The sequence below is a fragment of the Hemibagrus wyckioides genome, linkage group LG24, assembly GCF_019097595.1.
Source record: "Hemibagrus wyckioides isolate EC202008001 linkage group LG24, SWU_Hwy_1.0, whole genome shotgun sequence".
Classification (NCBI taxonomy): Eukaryota; Metazoa; Chordata; class Actinopteri; order Siluriformes; family Bagridae; genus Hemibagrus; species Hemibagrus wyckioides.
This window is the reverse complement of record NC_080733.1, coordinates 16,250,273-16,264,955: the sequence shown is the minus strand read 5'-3', so window position 1 is coordinate 16,264,955 and position 14,683 is coordinate 16,250,273. Positions and strand designations below refer to the sequence as shown.

Genomic DNA, 14,683 nt, shown 5'->3' with positions numbered 1-14,683 from the left:
TTGGTCAGAACCACGTTGCTGTAGAATTCTTTATCCTTATTGGTCAGAACTGCTGTAGAATTCTCTATCCTGATTGGTCAGAACCACGTTGCTGTAGAATTGTCTATCCTGATTGATCAAAAATTATGTTGCTGTAGAATTCTCTATCCTGATTGGTTAGAAGGTGTTCCTATAACAGCGGCTCAGACAGTAGTGCAGCTGCACAACACATCACAGCTTTATATCAGTGCTCTAAATCTGTGTTTCTATAGTAACAACACCTCATTCACAGGGACGTGTCTGACAGACACTTTAAATATAATTTTTCTCTAAAGAAATGTTTATTTAACAGTTCAGGAAGGAGTCTCCAGTGTCAGAAACTAAACTGTCTCATGGACGTTCCATAACATTCAGTGTAACTATAAATAGACAAAATACAGAAGGTCATTTTGTAATTGAAAAAATTATCTAATTGTTGTTAGATTTCTGTGGTTTAAGAGAAATAAAACACTGCTGTTATAGGAAATTAATCCAGGTGTTGGTGGCAGCAGAAACTCCACCTCATCACACCAGCATGCTGATGATTATTTTCTTCTTCTCTCTCTCTCTCTCTCTCTCTCTCTCTCTCTCTCTCTCTCTGAAAGTGGCCGTTCTGTTTGAAGCGATGTTCTTACTGTAACTTTAACAAGTACATCCCTCGCTCAGTGGACAACGAGGTTATGACCGAGTGTCTTCAGCAGGAGACACGGACACTTCTGCAGCTCAGTCGTGTTTCTCAGTAAGTGCTCATACACACACACACACACAAAACACACACATACATACACACGCACACACACAACACACTCTGTACTGATGGTCTTTCCTCCACTGCACTTCTATACTGTATGGATTTTAAATCCCTCTGTCTGGTTTCATTCAGAAGAGGACGGATAAAGCAAGCTGTTAAACTGCAGGAATGTTCTTTCCATCATACAAAAGAGAAACAGATTTAATTTGTCGTTTACAATAGAAACAAACTGTAGAAGAATATCTCCAGATCTGATGTGAAGGCCATGACATGTATGTTAAATGTGCTAATTCTGATTGGTGTTTGTGTGTGTGTTTGTGTGTGTGTTTGTGTTTGTGTGTGTGTGTGTTAGGATCAGTTCTGTGTTTTTCGGTGGAGGAACTCCCAGTCTGGCCAGAGCCTCCACTGTAGCTGCTGTGCTGGAGACTGTCTCTGCACACGCACGACTCTGTGAACACGCCGAGGTGACGCTGGAGGTGAACCCTGCGCCTGCAGGAAGAACCGCGCTCCCAGACTTCCTGTCTGCCGGAGTCAATCGCTTTTCTGTTGGGGTGCAGGTAACACACACACACACACACACACACACACACATATATATACAACAGTCATGTTATTGTTGTAGTTCTAAATGTACTAAAGTTCTAAAGAATATAAAGCTCTTAGACCAAGATGATGTAAAGTGTTGTAAAGTTTTTAGATGTTCTAAAGCCAGTCTAAAGACGCAGCTCTAAAGATGCAGATTCTTTGTGTTCTAGAGGTTCTAAAGAAATGCAAGCTCTTGAAATATTACCATTCTACAGAGATTCTAAAGAATATTTTTAATGTGTTAATGATCTAGAGCTTTTAATTCATACAGTGAGGGAAAAAATGATTTGATCCCCTGCTGATTTTGTACGTTTGCCCACTGACAAAGAAATGATCAGTCTGTAATTTTAATGGTAGGTTTATTTTAACAGTGAGAGGCAGAATAACAACAAAAAAATCCAGAAAAACGCATTTCAGAAAAGTTATGCATTGATTTGCATTTTAATGAGTGAAATAAGTATTTGATCCCCTATCAATGAGAGAGATTTCTGGCTCCCAGGTGTCTTTTATACAGGTAAGGAGCTGAGATTACAGTAGGAGCACTCTCGGGGAGTGCTCTTAATCTCAGCTCCTTAACTGTATGAAAGAATTACACTGGAGGATTTTGTCAATGATCTCAAGGCAGCTGGGACCATAGTCACCAAGAAAACAATTGGTAACACTACGCTGTTAAAGACTGAAATCCAGTAGCGCCCGCAAGGTCCCCCTGCTAAAGAAAGCACATGTACAGGACCATCTGAAGTTTGCCAGTGAACATCTCAATGATTCAGAGGAGAACTGGGTGAAAGTGTTGTGGTCAAATGAGACCAAAATCCAGCTCTTTGGCATCAACTCAACTCGCCGTGTTTGGAGGAGGAGGAATGCTGCCTATGACCCCAAGTACACCATCCCCAGGGGACAGGACAACCGCACCGCATCAAAGGGATGATGGACGGAGCCATGTACCGTTAAATCTTGGATGAGAACCTCCTTCCCTCAGCCAGGGCATTGAAAATGGGTCGTGGATGGATATTCCATCCTGACAATGACCCAAAACACACGGCCAAGGCAACAAAGGAGTGGTTCAAAAAGAAGCACATTAAGGTCCTGTAGTGGCCTAGCCAGTCTCCAAACCTTAATCCCATAGAAAATCTGTGGAGGGAGCTGAAGGGTCAGCCACAAAACCTTAATGACTTGGAGAGGATCTGCAAAGAGGAGTGGGCCCAAATTCCTTGAGATGTGAGATGTGTGCAAACCTGGTGGCCAACTACAAGAAATGTCTGACGTCTGTGATTGCCAACAACTTTTTTGAAATGTGTTTTTCTGGATTTTTTGTTGTTATTCTGTCTCTCACTGTTCAGATAAACCTACCATTAAAATTACAGACTGATCATTTCTTCTGTGGGCAAACATACAAAATCAGCAGGGGATCAAATAATTTTTTCCCTCACTATGTGTATATATATATATATATATATATATATAATATTAATGTATATAATGATAAATGGTAAATCACTTAGATTAGTTCTAAAGACACTAAAGAGGTTCTCAAGGTTTTCTAATGATCCTTCAAAATCTTTAGCATCTTTTTAATAGTCTTTATTTGTCACTTATACATTACTGCACAGTGGAATTCTCATCCATGGGGTTGGGGTCAGAGTGCAGGATCAGCCATGATGCAGTGCCCCTAGAGCAGGGTTGGTTGGGGGGCCTTGCTCCAAGGCCCAATGGTGGCAGCTTGGCGGTTCTGGGGCTTGAACCCTGCTCTTCCGGTCAGTGACCCAGAGTCTGAACAACTTGAGCTACCACCGCCTGTTTAGAATCTCAACAAACATTTTTACAAACATCTAAAAGCCCTTGGCTGCTGTTGTTTTTCGACAGACTCTTTAGAAAAGCCCATGAAGGGAGCAGAATGTTTTTAACAAGAAAGTGATAGAAATTCACAAACTCTGAGTGCGTCACTGTGTTTGTTCTGGTCCTGGTCGTGTTTCTTCTCAGGCTCTGAACGAGGCCAGTCTCAGGGTTCTTGGGAGAGATCATGACCCACAGCAGGCTCTGCAGACGCTGGAGGAGGCTCGGACCCTCTGCCCCGGCCGCGTGTCGGTTGACGTCATGTTCGGAATTCCGGGCCAGAGCGTGGCATCATGGGAGAGCGAGCTGGAGGAGGTTCTGCGTGTTTGTGATGATCACGTGTCTCTGTACCAGCTGACCCTGGAGAGAGGAACTCACCTGTACAAGCAGGTACAGCAGGGAGAAGTCAGCATGCCTAGTGATGATGTCACTGCCTCCATGTACCGATCCGCCCGAAAAATTCTGGAGCAGGCCGGATTCCTGCAGTATGAAGTGTCTAACTTTGCCAGACAGGTAAGGTCATCAAAGTCACGTGCTGAAATTTGAGTTTATAAGACACTGAGGCTGAAGGCTTGTGTGTGTGTGTGTGTTTGTGTGTGTGTGTGTGTGTGTGGTTTACAGAATGCTGTAAGCACACACAACCTAGGCTACTGGAGAGCACAGCCATATATAGGAGTTGGACCTGGTAAGTCTTCATCTATTCATCTAAGTCTATTTCTAACATGAAGATTTTTTAAATGACTGATTAGTCATTTAAAAAAAGTATCTAATAAACTGCTTGGATACAAAGGAAGGGAGAAAAGGAAGAAAGAGAAAAGAAAGGAAAGAAAGAGAAAAGGAAGAAAGGGAAAAAGAGAAAAGAAAAGGAAGGAACAGAAGGAAGGAAAGTATGGGAGAAAATAAAGAGAAAAGGAAGGAAGGTGGAAAGAAAGAAGGAAAGGGAAAGAAAAAGAGAAAAGCAAAACAGACCTACAATAAGGACATTGTATGTCCTTATGTCCAACCTAAGGTCATACAAGGGTAGACATAGACAGACAGACAGACATCACACATGCATAGAGACAGTTTTTCTCAAGTGATGACTTGTTAATTTAACCATTATTTTTGGTTCCACTCATACGCCCATTTGGTCCACTAAGTGTCTAAAAGGATGATACCTGGCTGTGTTGTCTCTGGGTGAAAATGACCTCAAGCCACCTCAAGGCTAATTACTAGCAGTCCTGAGGATCTGTGCCTCAGTGGGCAGTTAGAGCTCTGCTCCAGGCTTCTGAGCTGCTGTGTGTCTGTACCGGAGCTGATATAGTTTCATGTGGGAGGAGCTTGTGGCTGCTACTGAACTGGGAGGAAGAACAAGTTTAGTTTGATGTAATCTTTTGTGTGTCAGGAGCTCATGGCCGCTTCGTTCCCCGAGCGCTGGGCGTGGCTCATCGGGAGGCGCGCACTCAGACGTTAGAGCCGGACTACTGGATGAGAGAAGTTCAGCAGCACGGACACGCCACACGCAGACGCATTCAGCTCAGCCAGTTGGGCCTGTAAACTCCGTCCATTCATAACTCATCACATACACACACTGAACACATGCCACGTGTAGGACGTTAACCTCTTTTGTGTTGTGTTGTGTTGTGTTGTGTTGCAGGTTGGAGGAGGTGCTGGTTATGGGACTCCGACTGACTGATGGAATTTCCCACCAGGTCTGACAATATTTGTAGAAAACTTTTTTTAACCTGGTGTTTAATTTTACCTCTGAATTATTAATTGAATTATTTATTTATTTTTATTACATTTTTCTGTTTTGGAATCTCTAAATATCATCATGCCCCACACACTGGATATCACACAGTCACTGACAAGAAAGACAAAGATAAAAAGAAAAAGAGGCAGAATGAATGAATGAAAGAAAGAGAGAGAGAGGGAGAGAGAGAGAGAGAGAAATAATTACAGCTGATGGGCAGAATGACACACACAGACACTCGCACACAAGCATGTTAGAATAGGAGAATATCAGAATGAAAAATGTTAGGATTTTTAAAACCTGTGTCTGCCAACAAAAAGCCTGGCCTTTAAACATTTTTTATTTAGAAGCAGCATAACTGCAGATTTTTTCCTAAATGACATCTAACATGGCATTGATCATGTGTAGCTGCAAGCAGGATTTTAACATTTGGATTTGGAACTTAATTTGGATTTTCTGTTTGTCTATAAATGAAGTGATCTCATTCTTTAATAAATAAAACAAATGTAATTTTTGGCAGATTTGATTTATTGACAGTTTTGTGAGAAGAATAAATCACTTGATGCTGATAGAGAAAACAAATCAACTTTGTGCTGTTCCTGTAACATCTCACCCCAATAGTAGCTGATATAGCAAGCAGGTGCCGAGGGCTTAACTTTTTATCGTGCCCTGGACATGTTATAATGGAGGAGTTGGCAGAATCTAACCCACGTGTTAACATTGTGGTTTTGTTGGAACAGCACTGGGCAGCGTTCAGCCCTGAAGCGGATCTACACCAGGTTCTCGGTGCCTCAGCAGACATTCAGGAGCTTCAGCAGAGAGGTATCCTCATCCTCGACGACAGGTGACTGAAAGTTCACTATTAAATGTAGTAATCATGTAGCAGTGTAGCGTCTTTCTGCTGTGTTGTGACGTAGCCAAGTTGTGAAATATACCAATGACAAATTTCAGGTTCTGCAGGAATTCCTATAAGGAGAAGATAGTATTGTTTAATGTGATTTTTAGTCCTAAGAAATGAAATCAGTGTTTCCATTGTTAATGAAACAACGAATTTTAAGATTTCTTCAGTGTAGTTTGTACCGTGCCAGTCCCAGGGTTTGTCCAGATCTGTGTGTGTGAGATTAACTCTGATTCTCGGGTTGTGTCTCCAGGGGACTGCGCTGTTCCTGGGAGGGTTTAGCGTTATTGGACAGTATCTTACCTGTTTTGCTGCTGGAGTTGGACACATTCTTCCACACAGACATGCAGATGGACAGAGAGAGGAGTGAGAATCCATAAATTCTGTGCAGCCAGACTACCTGAAAGAAACGACCAGATTCTCCTTCCTCCACTGGTTGATCCTGAAATGAAGATGCCGAAGCTTTACATCAAGACTGTAATTATTATGTCATTATGCCACTGTAAATGGTTTATTTAATTCCCTCAGGAGTTCATCAGGATAACAAACACAACACTATTAAGTAGTCTTCTGGGAGGTGCAGAGGCAAGTGCAGACTTTTACATGAACAGGTCATGTGACATCCTGGGGCTGATGGGTAATGTAGTCCAGTGCCGATTTGGGGGTCAACCTGACAGTGGTTCTTTGTACTCAATAATTAAATATCATTCATTTCTGCTTTAACAAAACAAAACGGATTCCATCCCATAACTGGTTTAACCCATAACTTTCTTTTTTCTATCATTTTTATTTAATAACATGTTTTCTAAAGACTGTGAAAAGCAGCTATGTAAATTTTTACACAACAGTAGCTGTGTAGCTGTCTTTATTATTATTATTGTTGTTGTTGTTCTGTTGTTGTTTATTTATTTTTTTCTAATAAATGAAAGCCTCTGGGTTGGGTGATGTCACATGATGTTTAATCTGTGATGTAATTAACATTGTGGTCTAATATATTACATATACTGAGAAATATTCACACACAGTGAGTGTTTTCACTGTCTTCAAGTGTCATGTTGTAAGAAAATAATTAACATATTCGTATATGCATATTTTTTTATTTTTCCATACACTTTCTTCCCTTTCCCACCTGTATAGTAAATTCTATTTTTATTATAATTCTATTCTTCTATTCTCTATTTTATGACGCAGGCAGTCAATAAAACTTTTACGACGCTTCATACTGTGTATGGTTGTGTATGTGACAAATAAGGAATTAATTTGTAATAAAGTGTGTTACAGGTGCTTGAGAATTTGCAGACGATTAAAATTTATAGTACAAAACATAGTGCTGATTCTGATTACATTTCTGTTTAACACTGAGGAATGTCCAGGAAACAGTCTTTCACTCAGTAGCCTCGCTTTATTTCTGTCAGTCAGAATCCAGTATTTAATGGGGATCGTATATTAGGTTTATAGCCAAAGCTCACTGATGCATGTGGGGAGTGTGGTCCAATCTAACAGATGAGCTACTGTTGCTCAAATTGCAGAAAAAGTTAATGCTGGTTCTGATAGAAGGGTGTCAGAATATACAGTGCATCACAGTTTGTTACGTATGGAGCTGCATAGCTACAGACCAGTCATGGTGCCCATGCTGACACCTGTGCACCGCCAAAAGCGGCAACAATGGGCATGTGAGCATCAGAACTGGACCACGGAGCAACTGAAGAAGGTGGCCTGGTCTGATTAATCACTTTTTTTTTTTTACATCACATGGCTGGCCGGGTGCTTGGGCGTCACTTATCTGGGGAACACATGGCACCAGGATGCACTATGAGAAGCAATGAGAGGCAAGCCGATGGAGGCAGTGTCATGCTTTGGGCAATGTTCTGCTGGCAAACCTTGGGTTCTGCCATCCATGTGGATGTTACTTTGACACGTCCCACCTACCTAAGCATTGTTGCAGACCATGTACACCCTTTCATGGTAACGGTATTCCCTGATGGCTATGGCCTCTTTCAGCAGGATAAGCAAAAATGGTTCAGGAATGGTTTGATGAGCACTACAACAAGTTTGAGGTTTTCCCTCCAAATTCCCCAGATCTGTGGGATGTGCTGGACAAACAAGTCCGATTCATGGAGGCCTCATCTTGCAACTTAGATAATTATTTACGCTTAAATGAAATGCTGTTAACATCTTGGTGCTAGATATCACAGCACACCTTCAGGGATCTAGTGGAGTCCATGCCTCGACGGGTCAGGGCTGTTTTGGCAGCAAAAGGGGGACCAACACAATATAAGGCAGGTGGTCATAATGTTATGCTTGGTCAGTGTATATACAGCTCTGGGAAAAAATAAGAGACCACTGAAATTTACTCGTAAAGATGGCAGTTCACAAAAACAAGATCAAGCAACAGACACTAGGAACAACAAAGCTACAGCCTGGAAGAGGCCAAAAACAGGTCAGTAACAAGCGAGATGACCGCAAATTTATTTGAATGTCAATCAAGAACAGTAGGCTGACCTCAAATGACCTTCAACAACAGTGGCAAACTGAGACTGGGGTGAAGTGCATGGCAAGAATGGTTGGAAACAGGCTTCTACACGCAGGGCTGAAGTCATACAAAGCCAGAACAAACGCCCTTCATCAGGGAAAAGCAAAGAAGAGCCAGGCTAAAGTTTGCAAAAGACCACCGGAATTGGACTGTAGCGGACTGGAGTAAGGTAATCTTTTCTGATGAGTCCAATTTTCAGCTTTGCCTGACACCCGTCATGTTATGGTTAGACGGAGACCTGGAGAGGCCTATAACCCACAGTGTCTTGCACCAACTGTAAAATATGGAGGAGGGTCAGTGATGATCTGTGGGTGCTTCAGCAAGGCTGGAATTGGACAGATTTGTCTTTGTGAAGGGCGCATGAATCAAGCCAAGTACAGGGTTGTTCTAGAAGAACATTTGCTTCCATCTGCTAAGACAATGTTCCCCAACTCAGAGGATTGGATTTTCCAACAGGACAATGCGCCATGCCATACAGCCAGAGCAATCAAAGTCTGGATGGAGGATCACCAGATCAAGACCCTGTCATGACCAGCCCAATCTCCAGATTTGAACCCTACTGAAAACCTCTGGAATGTCATCAAGAGGAAGATGGATGGTCACAAACCATCAAGCAAAGCTGAGCTGTTTGCTTTTTTGCAAAAAGAGTGGTATAAAGTTCCCCAACAGCAATATGAAAAACTGGTGGAGATCATGGAGCCAAAATACATGCAGATCAGGGTTATTCCACCAAATACTGATTTCTTAATGTTATTTAGACAAAGCATTAACACAATTTGTTTACAAATTATTTGCATTTTGTTTTATTTGAGTTAAAAAAGCTCTGCAAATACTGCATGATCTTGGGTTATTTTGATGTGTTGTCATTTCCTTTAAATATACACTCTAAATAACAATAGTTATACTTTGAATTTAGGAGAAATATTGTCAGGAAAAATCGCACCGATACATGCACCTGTAAGAAAAAAACATAAGAAACTGATTATTTGGCAGTAGTCTCTTATTTTTTTTCCAGAGCTGTGTATATGTATATATTTTGTATTACATGGGATTATTAAAGGAAGCTTTGTACCCTCTTAATACACGGTGTTCATTATTTCAAAGTGCAAAAACCTTTGCACTCAAGTGTAAATAAACAGTAAATAAGGGGGGGAAATATGCAATAAATGTGTATAGCCACATGAGGGCACCAATGTAAGCAGGTTTCAGACAGCTCGTGCTGAGTTCAGCTGAAATTCCTATCTCATCCACTGATTCATTTTTTCGCACCATCAATCACAAGCAAACAATTTCTTGTTATTCTCACATGCCCTCAGAGCTGGTCACAGATAGCCAGCAACTTTGATGCTTTTTTTTTAAACAAAACTATATATTGTAAGGGGGTGCATTCTGTTTGTTTGTCTAGGCTGTGAATGAACTCACACATTTTTTGATGTCAGCATTGTCAGCATTGTGCAGCACTTCCTCTCTTTGCTCCACCTCTCCGTCTACACGACCCTCACCCGTCACGTCTGTCTGCTAGCCTCGCTCCAGTGACGTCACCCTGCTTTTGTTGGGAAACAAAGAAATTGGAGTCTGTTTTCAGGAGAAGAAAAAAAAGCGTCTGTGTGTGTGTGTGTGTGTGTGTGTGTGTGTGTAGGGAGGGGTGACTGTGTGAAAATCCCCGAAAAGGAACAACGACTACCAACTGTGTCCCAGTGCAGGAATCTGAGGAAAGGAAACAAGAGGATGAAATGACGTTATGGACATTAAAAATGCATGTTCCTGCCTGAGTGCAGAGTTAAAAGCCAGCAAGAAAATACCAACAGGATCCGTCAGCTTGAGTCAAGGTGACACGCCCAGGGGTTCAGGGGAAAAAAATACACACTGTTATTATTCATGTGACACATCTGACTGCTCCCAGACATGTAATCAGAGGCAGAATGGTTGGCCTTGTGGGTTCCTCGAATCATGTTAATGTACAGAATGTCTAATAATAATAACATTAACAACAACAACAACAACAACAACAACAATAATAATAATAATAATAATAAAACAACAAAATAAATTAATACAATTAATACATTTATAAAAACATAAATAAAATAATTAATAAAATAAAATTTAATTACATTAAAATAATTAGTATTATTTTTAATATAATAATAATAATAATAATAATAATTATTATTATTATTATTATTATTATTATTATTACTGTTGTTGTTGTTATAACACGCAAGTTTTTCAAACAAAGCAGCAAATTTCCGCCTATGTCTTGACCACACGTCACAGCATATTTGTTTCATATGTGTAACAAGGGAAAAAGTCACAGTTATAATTAGCACGGTGAAAATGATTCAGGAGTGTGTTCTTTGGTTATCTAAGAGCTCGCCTTTCCTGCTCCCTCTTCCTTGATATTCCAGTTTTCACACATTCCACTGTGTACATTCGCATTCCAGTAAAATGTATAGGCCAAAGAACAACAGCAACAAAAAAAATAATCTGCTTCATTTGAGGGGAAAAAAGAGCATAATTGTTTATGAGTGGCTCGTCATTAATAAGCTCATTAATACAAATGAAATGAATTAAATAAATATCTAATGTGTCACTATAGGTATACAGTTTTAATTCAGTATTTCATTATAATAAATTGGTATGTCTATGCCATGAATAACATGTCATTTCACATTAAAAATCAAAGGACATTCAAGTTTAAATACATTTATGTCTTTTTTAAAAAAAAAGCCTCATAAATTTTAACTTCTATTTTAACACATCTAATTTAACCTTTAATTCTAAATTCACTTGCCAACAATGTATGACTTTAGCAAAGAATGATTTCAGAAGCCGTCCTGTGCCGCTGCACATTCACATGCAGTGTGTGTGTGTGTGTGTGTGAGGGGGAGAGAGAGAGAGAGAGAGAGCTACTGCCTGCACCCAACAGGACTGGTGCCAAGTTGTGTTGCCAGATTGTCTTTTTTCCTTATATTTGTATATATATTTTTCCTATATACTTGTTTACATTTCAGCAGAGACCACACAACAGCAACAACAACAACTACTATTACTATTACTATTAATAATAATAATCATCATCATCATCATCATCATCATTATCATTATGGCTGATGGCTCCAGGGTCCCTGGTTCAATCTTGAGCTCAGGTTACTGTCTGTACTGAGATTCACATGCTTCCCGTGTTCATGTGGTTCAGTGGGCTTCCTCCCACTTTCCAGTTACAACATGCTAGTAGGTATATTGGATTTGCATCATTGCCATTATTGATTATGTATGGTGTCCTGCAATTAACTAGAATCTAAATACTGGGGATGTGGTAGCTTAGTGGTTAAGGTGTTGGACTAATGATTTGAAGGTTGTGAGTTTGACTCCCAGGTCCACCAAGTCGCCACTGCTGGGTCCTTGAGTGAAAGCCCTTAACTCTCAATTGCTCAGTTGTGTAAAATGAGATAAGATAAGGATGTCTGCCAAATGCCAGAAATGTAAATGTATCCAGTGTTCCCAGGATAGTGGAATAGACTTTGCCCCCACCAGTACTCTTGTCAGCATAAAACAGTTACAGAAGATGGATGGAAGAAGAAAAAAGACTGGTGTACCACCCATCCTCAGTGAAAAAAATATATTTATGTAGATGCAAGTGGACTTTCCTAAGCTTTGTACAAAGATACACAAACTCATCAGGTAAATGGTTTAGATGTGGTAGATATAATCAAACGCAAACAACAAATTGTATTTAAGTAATCTGGCAACCTTGTCCAGTTGTTCAGCGTGCGTGTGTGTGTGTGTGTGAGAGAGAGGAATGGTGTGGTGTATAAGGGGTTAATGGCTGACTCTGCACCCCTCCCTCCCTCCTTATTACCCCACACCCTCACTTCACTTTCCCCTGCTTTTCCAAGCTTTAGATTCCTAGGTGTTTAGGCTAGTCGTATTTTTTCTTTATTTCACACCCCAAAAAAATCAGAGCACATCCTGAAACTAGAAAACCGCCGAGTCCTGACAGTATTCAGTGTGTGTGTGTTAGGTGTGTGTGTGTGTTGCGGAAAGTATCGGGAGGAAGAACAGCACAGGGGCGATGTGGAAAGGTTGCGCACTTACGGACAGGATCCTGAAGTTGGGACGGATGTGACGAGCCATGATGAGAGGAGGTGAGGAGGGCAAAAAACGGGAAATATGCAAAGTTACATTTATTATTTCATCTTTTCACCGGAAAGAATAAAGTCGGTTAGCTTAGCTTAGCTGAGTCACTGAGGCTCTTCTGACGCAGTGCTGGCTCACAACGAGGCTTTGGGAGTCAGTTTAGGTTTTGTGTCTGAATTGGAGCTCAAAACAAACCACAAGCTTGGAGGAAGTGAATGGAGCGCCGGGTAAGATGTGAACATTTAATCAAGTGCCGTGGGGTGATTTGCCATTACACAGACTTGGGTGTTATTAGAAAAAAAAAACAACTAATAATAATGATAAATCAGAAAGTTCCAAGAATACAAAGCGAGAGAGAGAGAGAGAGAGAGACGGACCGCGGGGGTGGGCTGCGAGTTTTAACTTCACTTCTCTCGAAAACTTTGTTTTTTTAAGTAAAATTATTATTTGTTTAGTGTTTCACATCTTTTTTCTAACCTAAACCTAATATGATAGCACATCGAGACAAAATGTTATTGTTGTTATTATTATTATTATTATTATTATTATTACAATTAGATTTTTTATGAGTCATCCTGTACTAGTTTTGTGACCATCCAATTAAAATGCTCCATAATGTACATGTCCCGCCCACCGGGTGTGTAACGCTCATTAGTGTGTTGTTGGTGTGTTTTGGGCTGTCCTAGTTTCCGCACATTATACCCCTTGTCCAACACTCTGAGAATATATAGAGTTAATTCCTGTTGAAAAGGGTAGAGTTTGTGCAAATTGGTAGTTTTGTGACTTTTCAAAGAACTTTTCAGTCTGTTTTAGATTGATTGAAAACACGTAGCTATCTTTATACACCATCAGTACGATTTAATAATGTATAATACTGATGGAGCTCAGAAGCTGTTTTTTTCCTGTTAAAGGTGCTTTATGCTCAAGTTAGGATAGTGTTTTATAGCTGCTGTAATGTAACTGACAACACCGTCATGGGTTTTATTAAGTACATAAAAGCTAGGTTATTGCACAGGGCTAATGGGGCACGATAAATTCTACACATTTCTCTGAGTATTGAACATTGCAAAAACCTGATCAGTATTGTTGCTTGCAGTGACTGTTTTCAAATGAATTCTTTCTTATTAATTTATTCTCTTTTTCCCATTAGCAGTACCACATTACTGATACAGTGATTGCCAGTAATTTTGTTAGCAAACATCAATGATTTTTTTTACCTACTATTAAGCACATCCTTCCGAAAGAGTTTAGCAGAGAGGCTTAAATGTGTTCTTTCTCTTATTCCCATTTTATACAAAATTATTTTTATGGAGAACTTTGAGTATGTTACAGCTAACAAACTCTTACGTTGCAACACGTTGCTGCACATTTATCTCTGGCAGAATGTGGATTTTATCCCCTAAATTTGATCCAGTTTTGTGGATGACCTTAAAAGTAAAACAACGCTAAGATGTACACTAAGAAGTACACTCAACATATCGACTGGTGCCCAATTTGTACCTCGGTGCAAGACAAATGTCGTGATGTCAAGGTCGTGACTTTGCACTGTGCAACACTATCCCTTTCCTCATCAGCGTTCCCAACCCTCATCTGATGGCCAACTAAGCTTATTCACTTTTTTAAATCTCCAGAAAGGGCTGTTTATACTATGGTATACGCTACCAAACAAACCCTAAGTCATTTATTAAAAAAGTATTTGGTCGGCAAAGGATCATACTATTTTAGGATTGGTTTGCCATTTTTGTTGAAAAGATCACTATGTAAACATACAACTCATGTAGGAATAATCTAAGAAACTACAAATATTTATCTAAATATTATACTATGTCAGTTATGTGACAGATGTTGGTGGACACTGGCTAAAAGTGGAGTGGGATGCAGTACAGTGACATTCACAGTGCATTATGGGAACAGTGGCTCATCATGATGTTATCTGAAGCAGTATTAATGGACAAAATATATATATATATTGTAGATTAAATTAGTCACAGCATTTACATTTTTAACCATTACCATCATGGGTCCTGGAGCAACTTTCTAATAAACTGTAACTGCAGCACCTATCAGTCACATAATCACAATGCACAGAGAGGATGTGCTCTCTAATCGATCGCAAAAAGATCTTTCTCCTTCAGGCGGTCTGCTGAGACTGCTGTTATAATCTGCCTGTAAAGCTCACCTGCTCTACACATT

The 14,683-nt window shown here is 40.1% G+C and overlaps 2 protein-coding genes and 1 long non-coding RNA gene across 8 annotated transcripts in view; 2 read left to right on the top strand and 1 right to left on the bottom strand.

The window, feature by feature from the left end:
- The window catches only part of rsad1 (radical S-adenosyl methionine domain containing 1), a 7,713-nt gene extending 598 nt beyond the window's left edge, over window positions 1-7,115 (top strand). The window contains exons 2-9 of the mRNA XM_058377489.1: window positions 624-757; window positions 1,122-1,326; window positions 3,335-3,700; window positions 3,809-3,872; window positions 4,572-4,719; window positions 4,824-4,878; window positions 5,660-5,763; window positions 6,071-7,115. Coding sequence (XP_058233472.1) covers window positions 624-757; window positions 1,122-1,326; window positions 3,335-3,700; window positions 3,809-3,872; window positions 4,572-4,719; window positions 4,824-4,878; window positions 5,660-5,763; window positions 6,071-6,197 — 1,203 coding nt within the window. The 3' untranslated portion in view covers window positions 6,198-7,115. The remainder of the gene's footprint in view (window positions 1-623; window positions 758-1,121; window positions 1,327-3,334; window positions 3,701-3,808; window positions 3,873-4,571; window positions 4,720-4,823; window positions 4,879-5,659; window positions 5,764-6,070) is intronic.
- LOC131344930 (uncharacterized) lies at window positions 6,121-12,589 on the bottom strand. Its single transcript, XR_009203416.1, has 3 exons — window positions 12,449-12,589; window positions 9,773-9,896; window positions 6,121-6,259 (listed from the first exon to the last, which is right to left on the bottom strand). It is a non-coding gene; the product is annotated as an uncharacterized LOC131344930 (long non-coding RNA).
- epn3a (epsin 3a) overlaps window positions 12,192-14,683 on the top strand; it is a 15,624-nt gene continuing 13,132 nt past the window's right edge. For 3 of the 6 annotated variants that reach the window (XM_058377488.1, XM_058377487.1, XM_058377482.1), the window contains exon 1: window positions 12,193-12,498. The gene's annotated coding sequence lies outside the window, so the exon portion shown is untranslated. Of the gene's footprint in view, window positions 12,499-12,567; window positions 12,718-14,683 lie in introns of those variants that run through there. The other 3 variants (XM_058377484.1, XM_058377486.1, XM_058377483.1) reach the window with 2 other exon arrangements.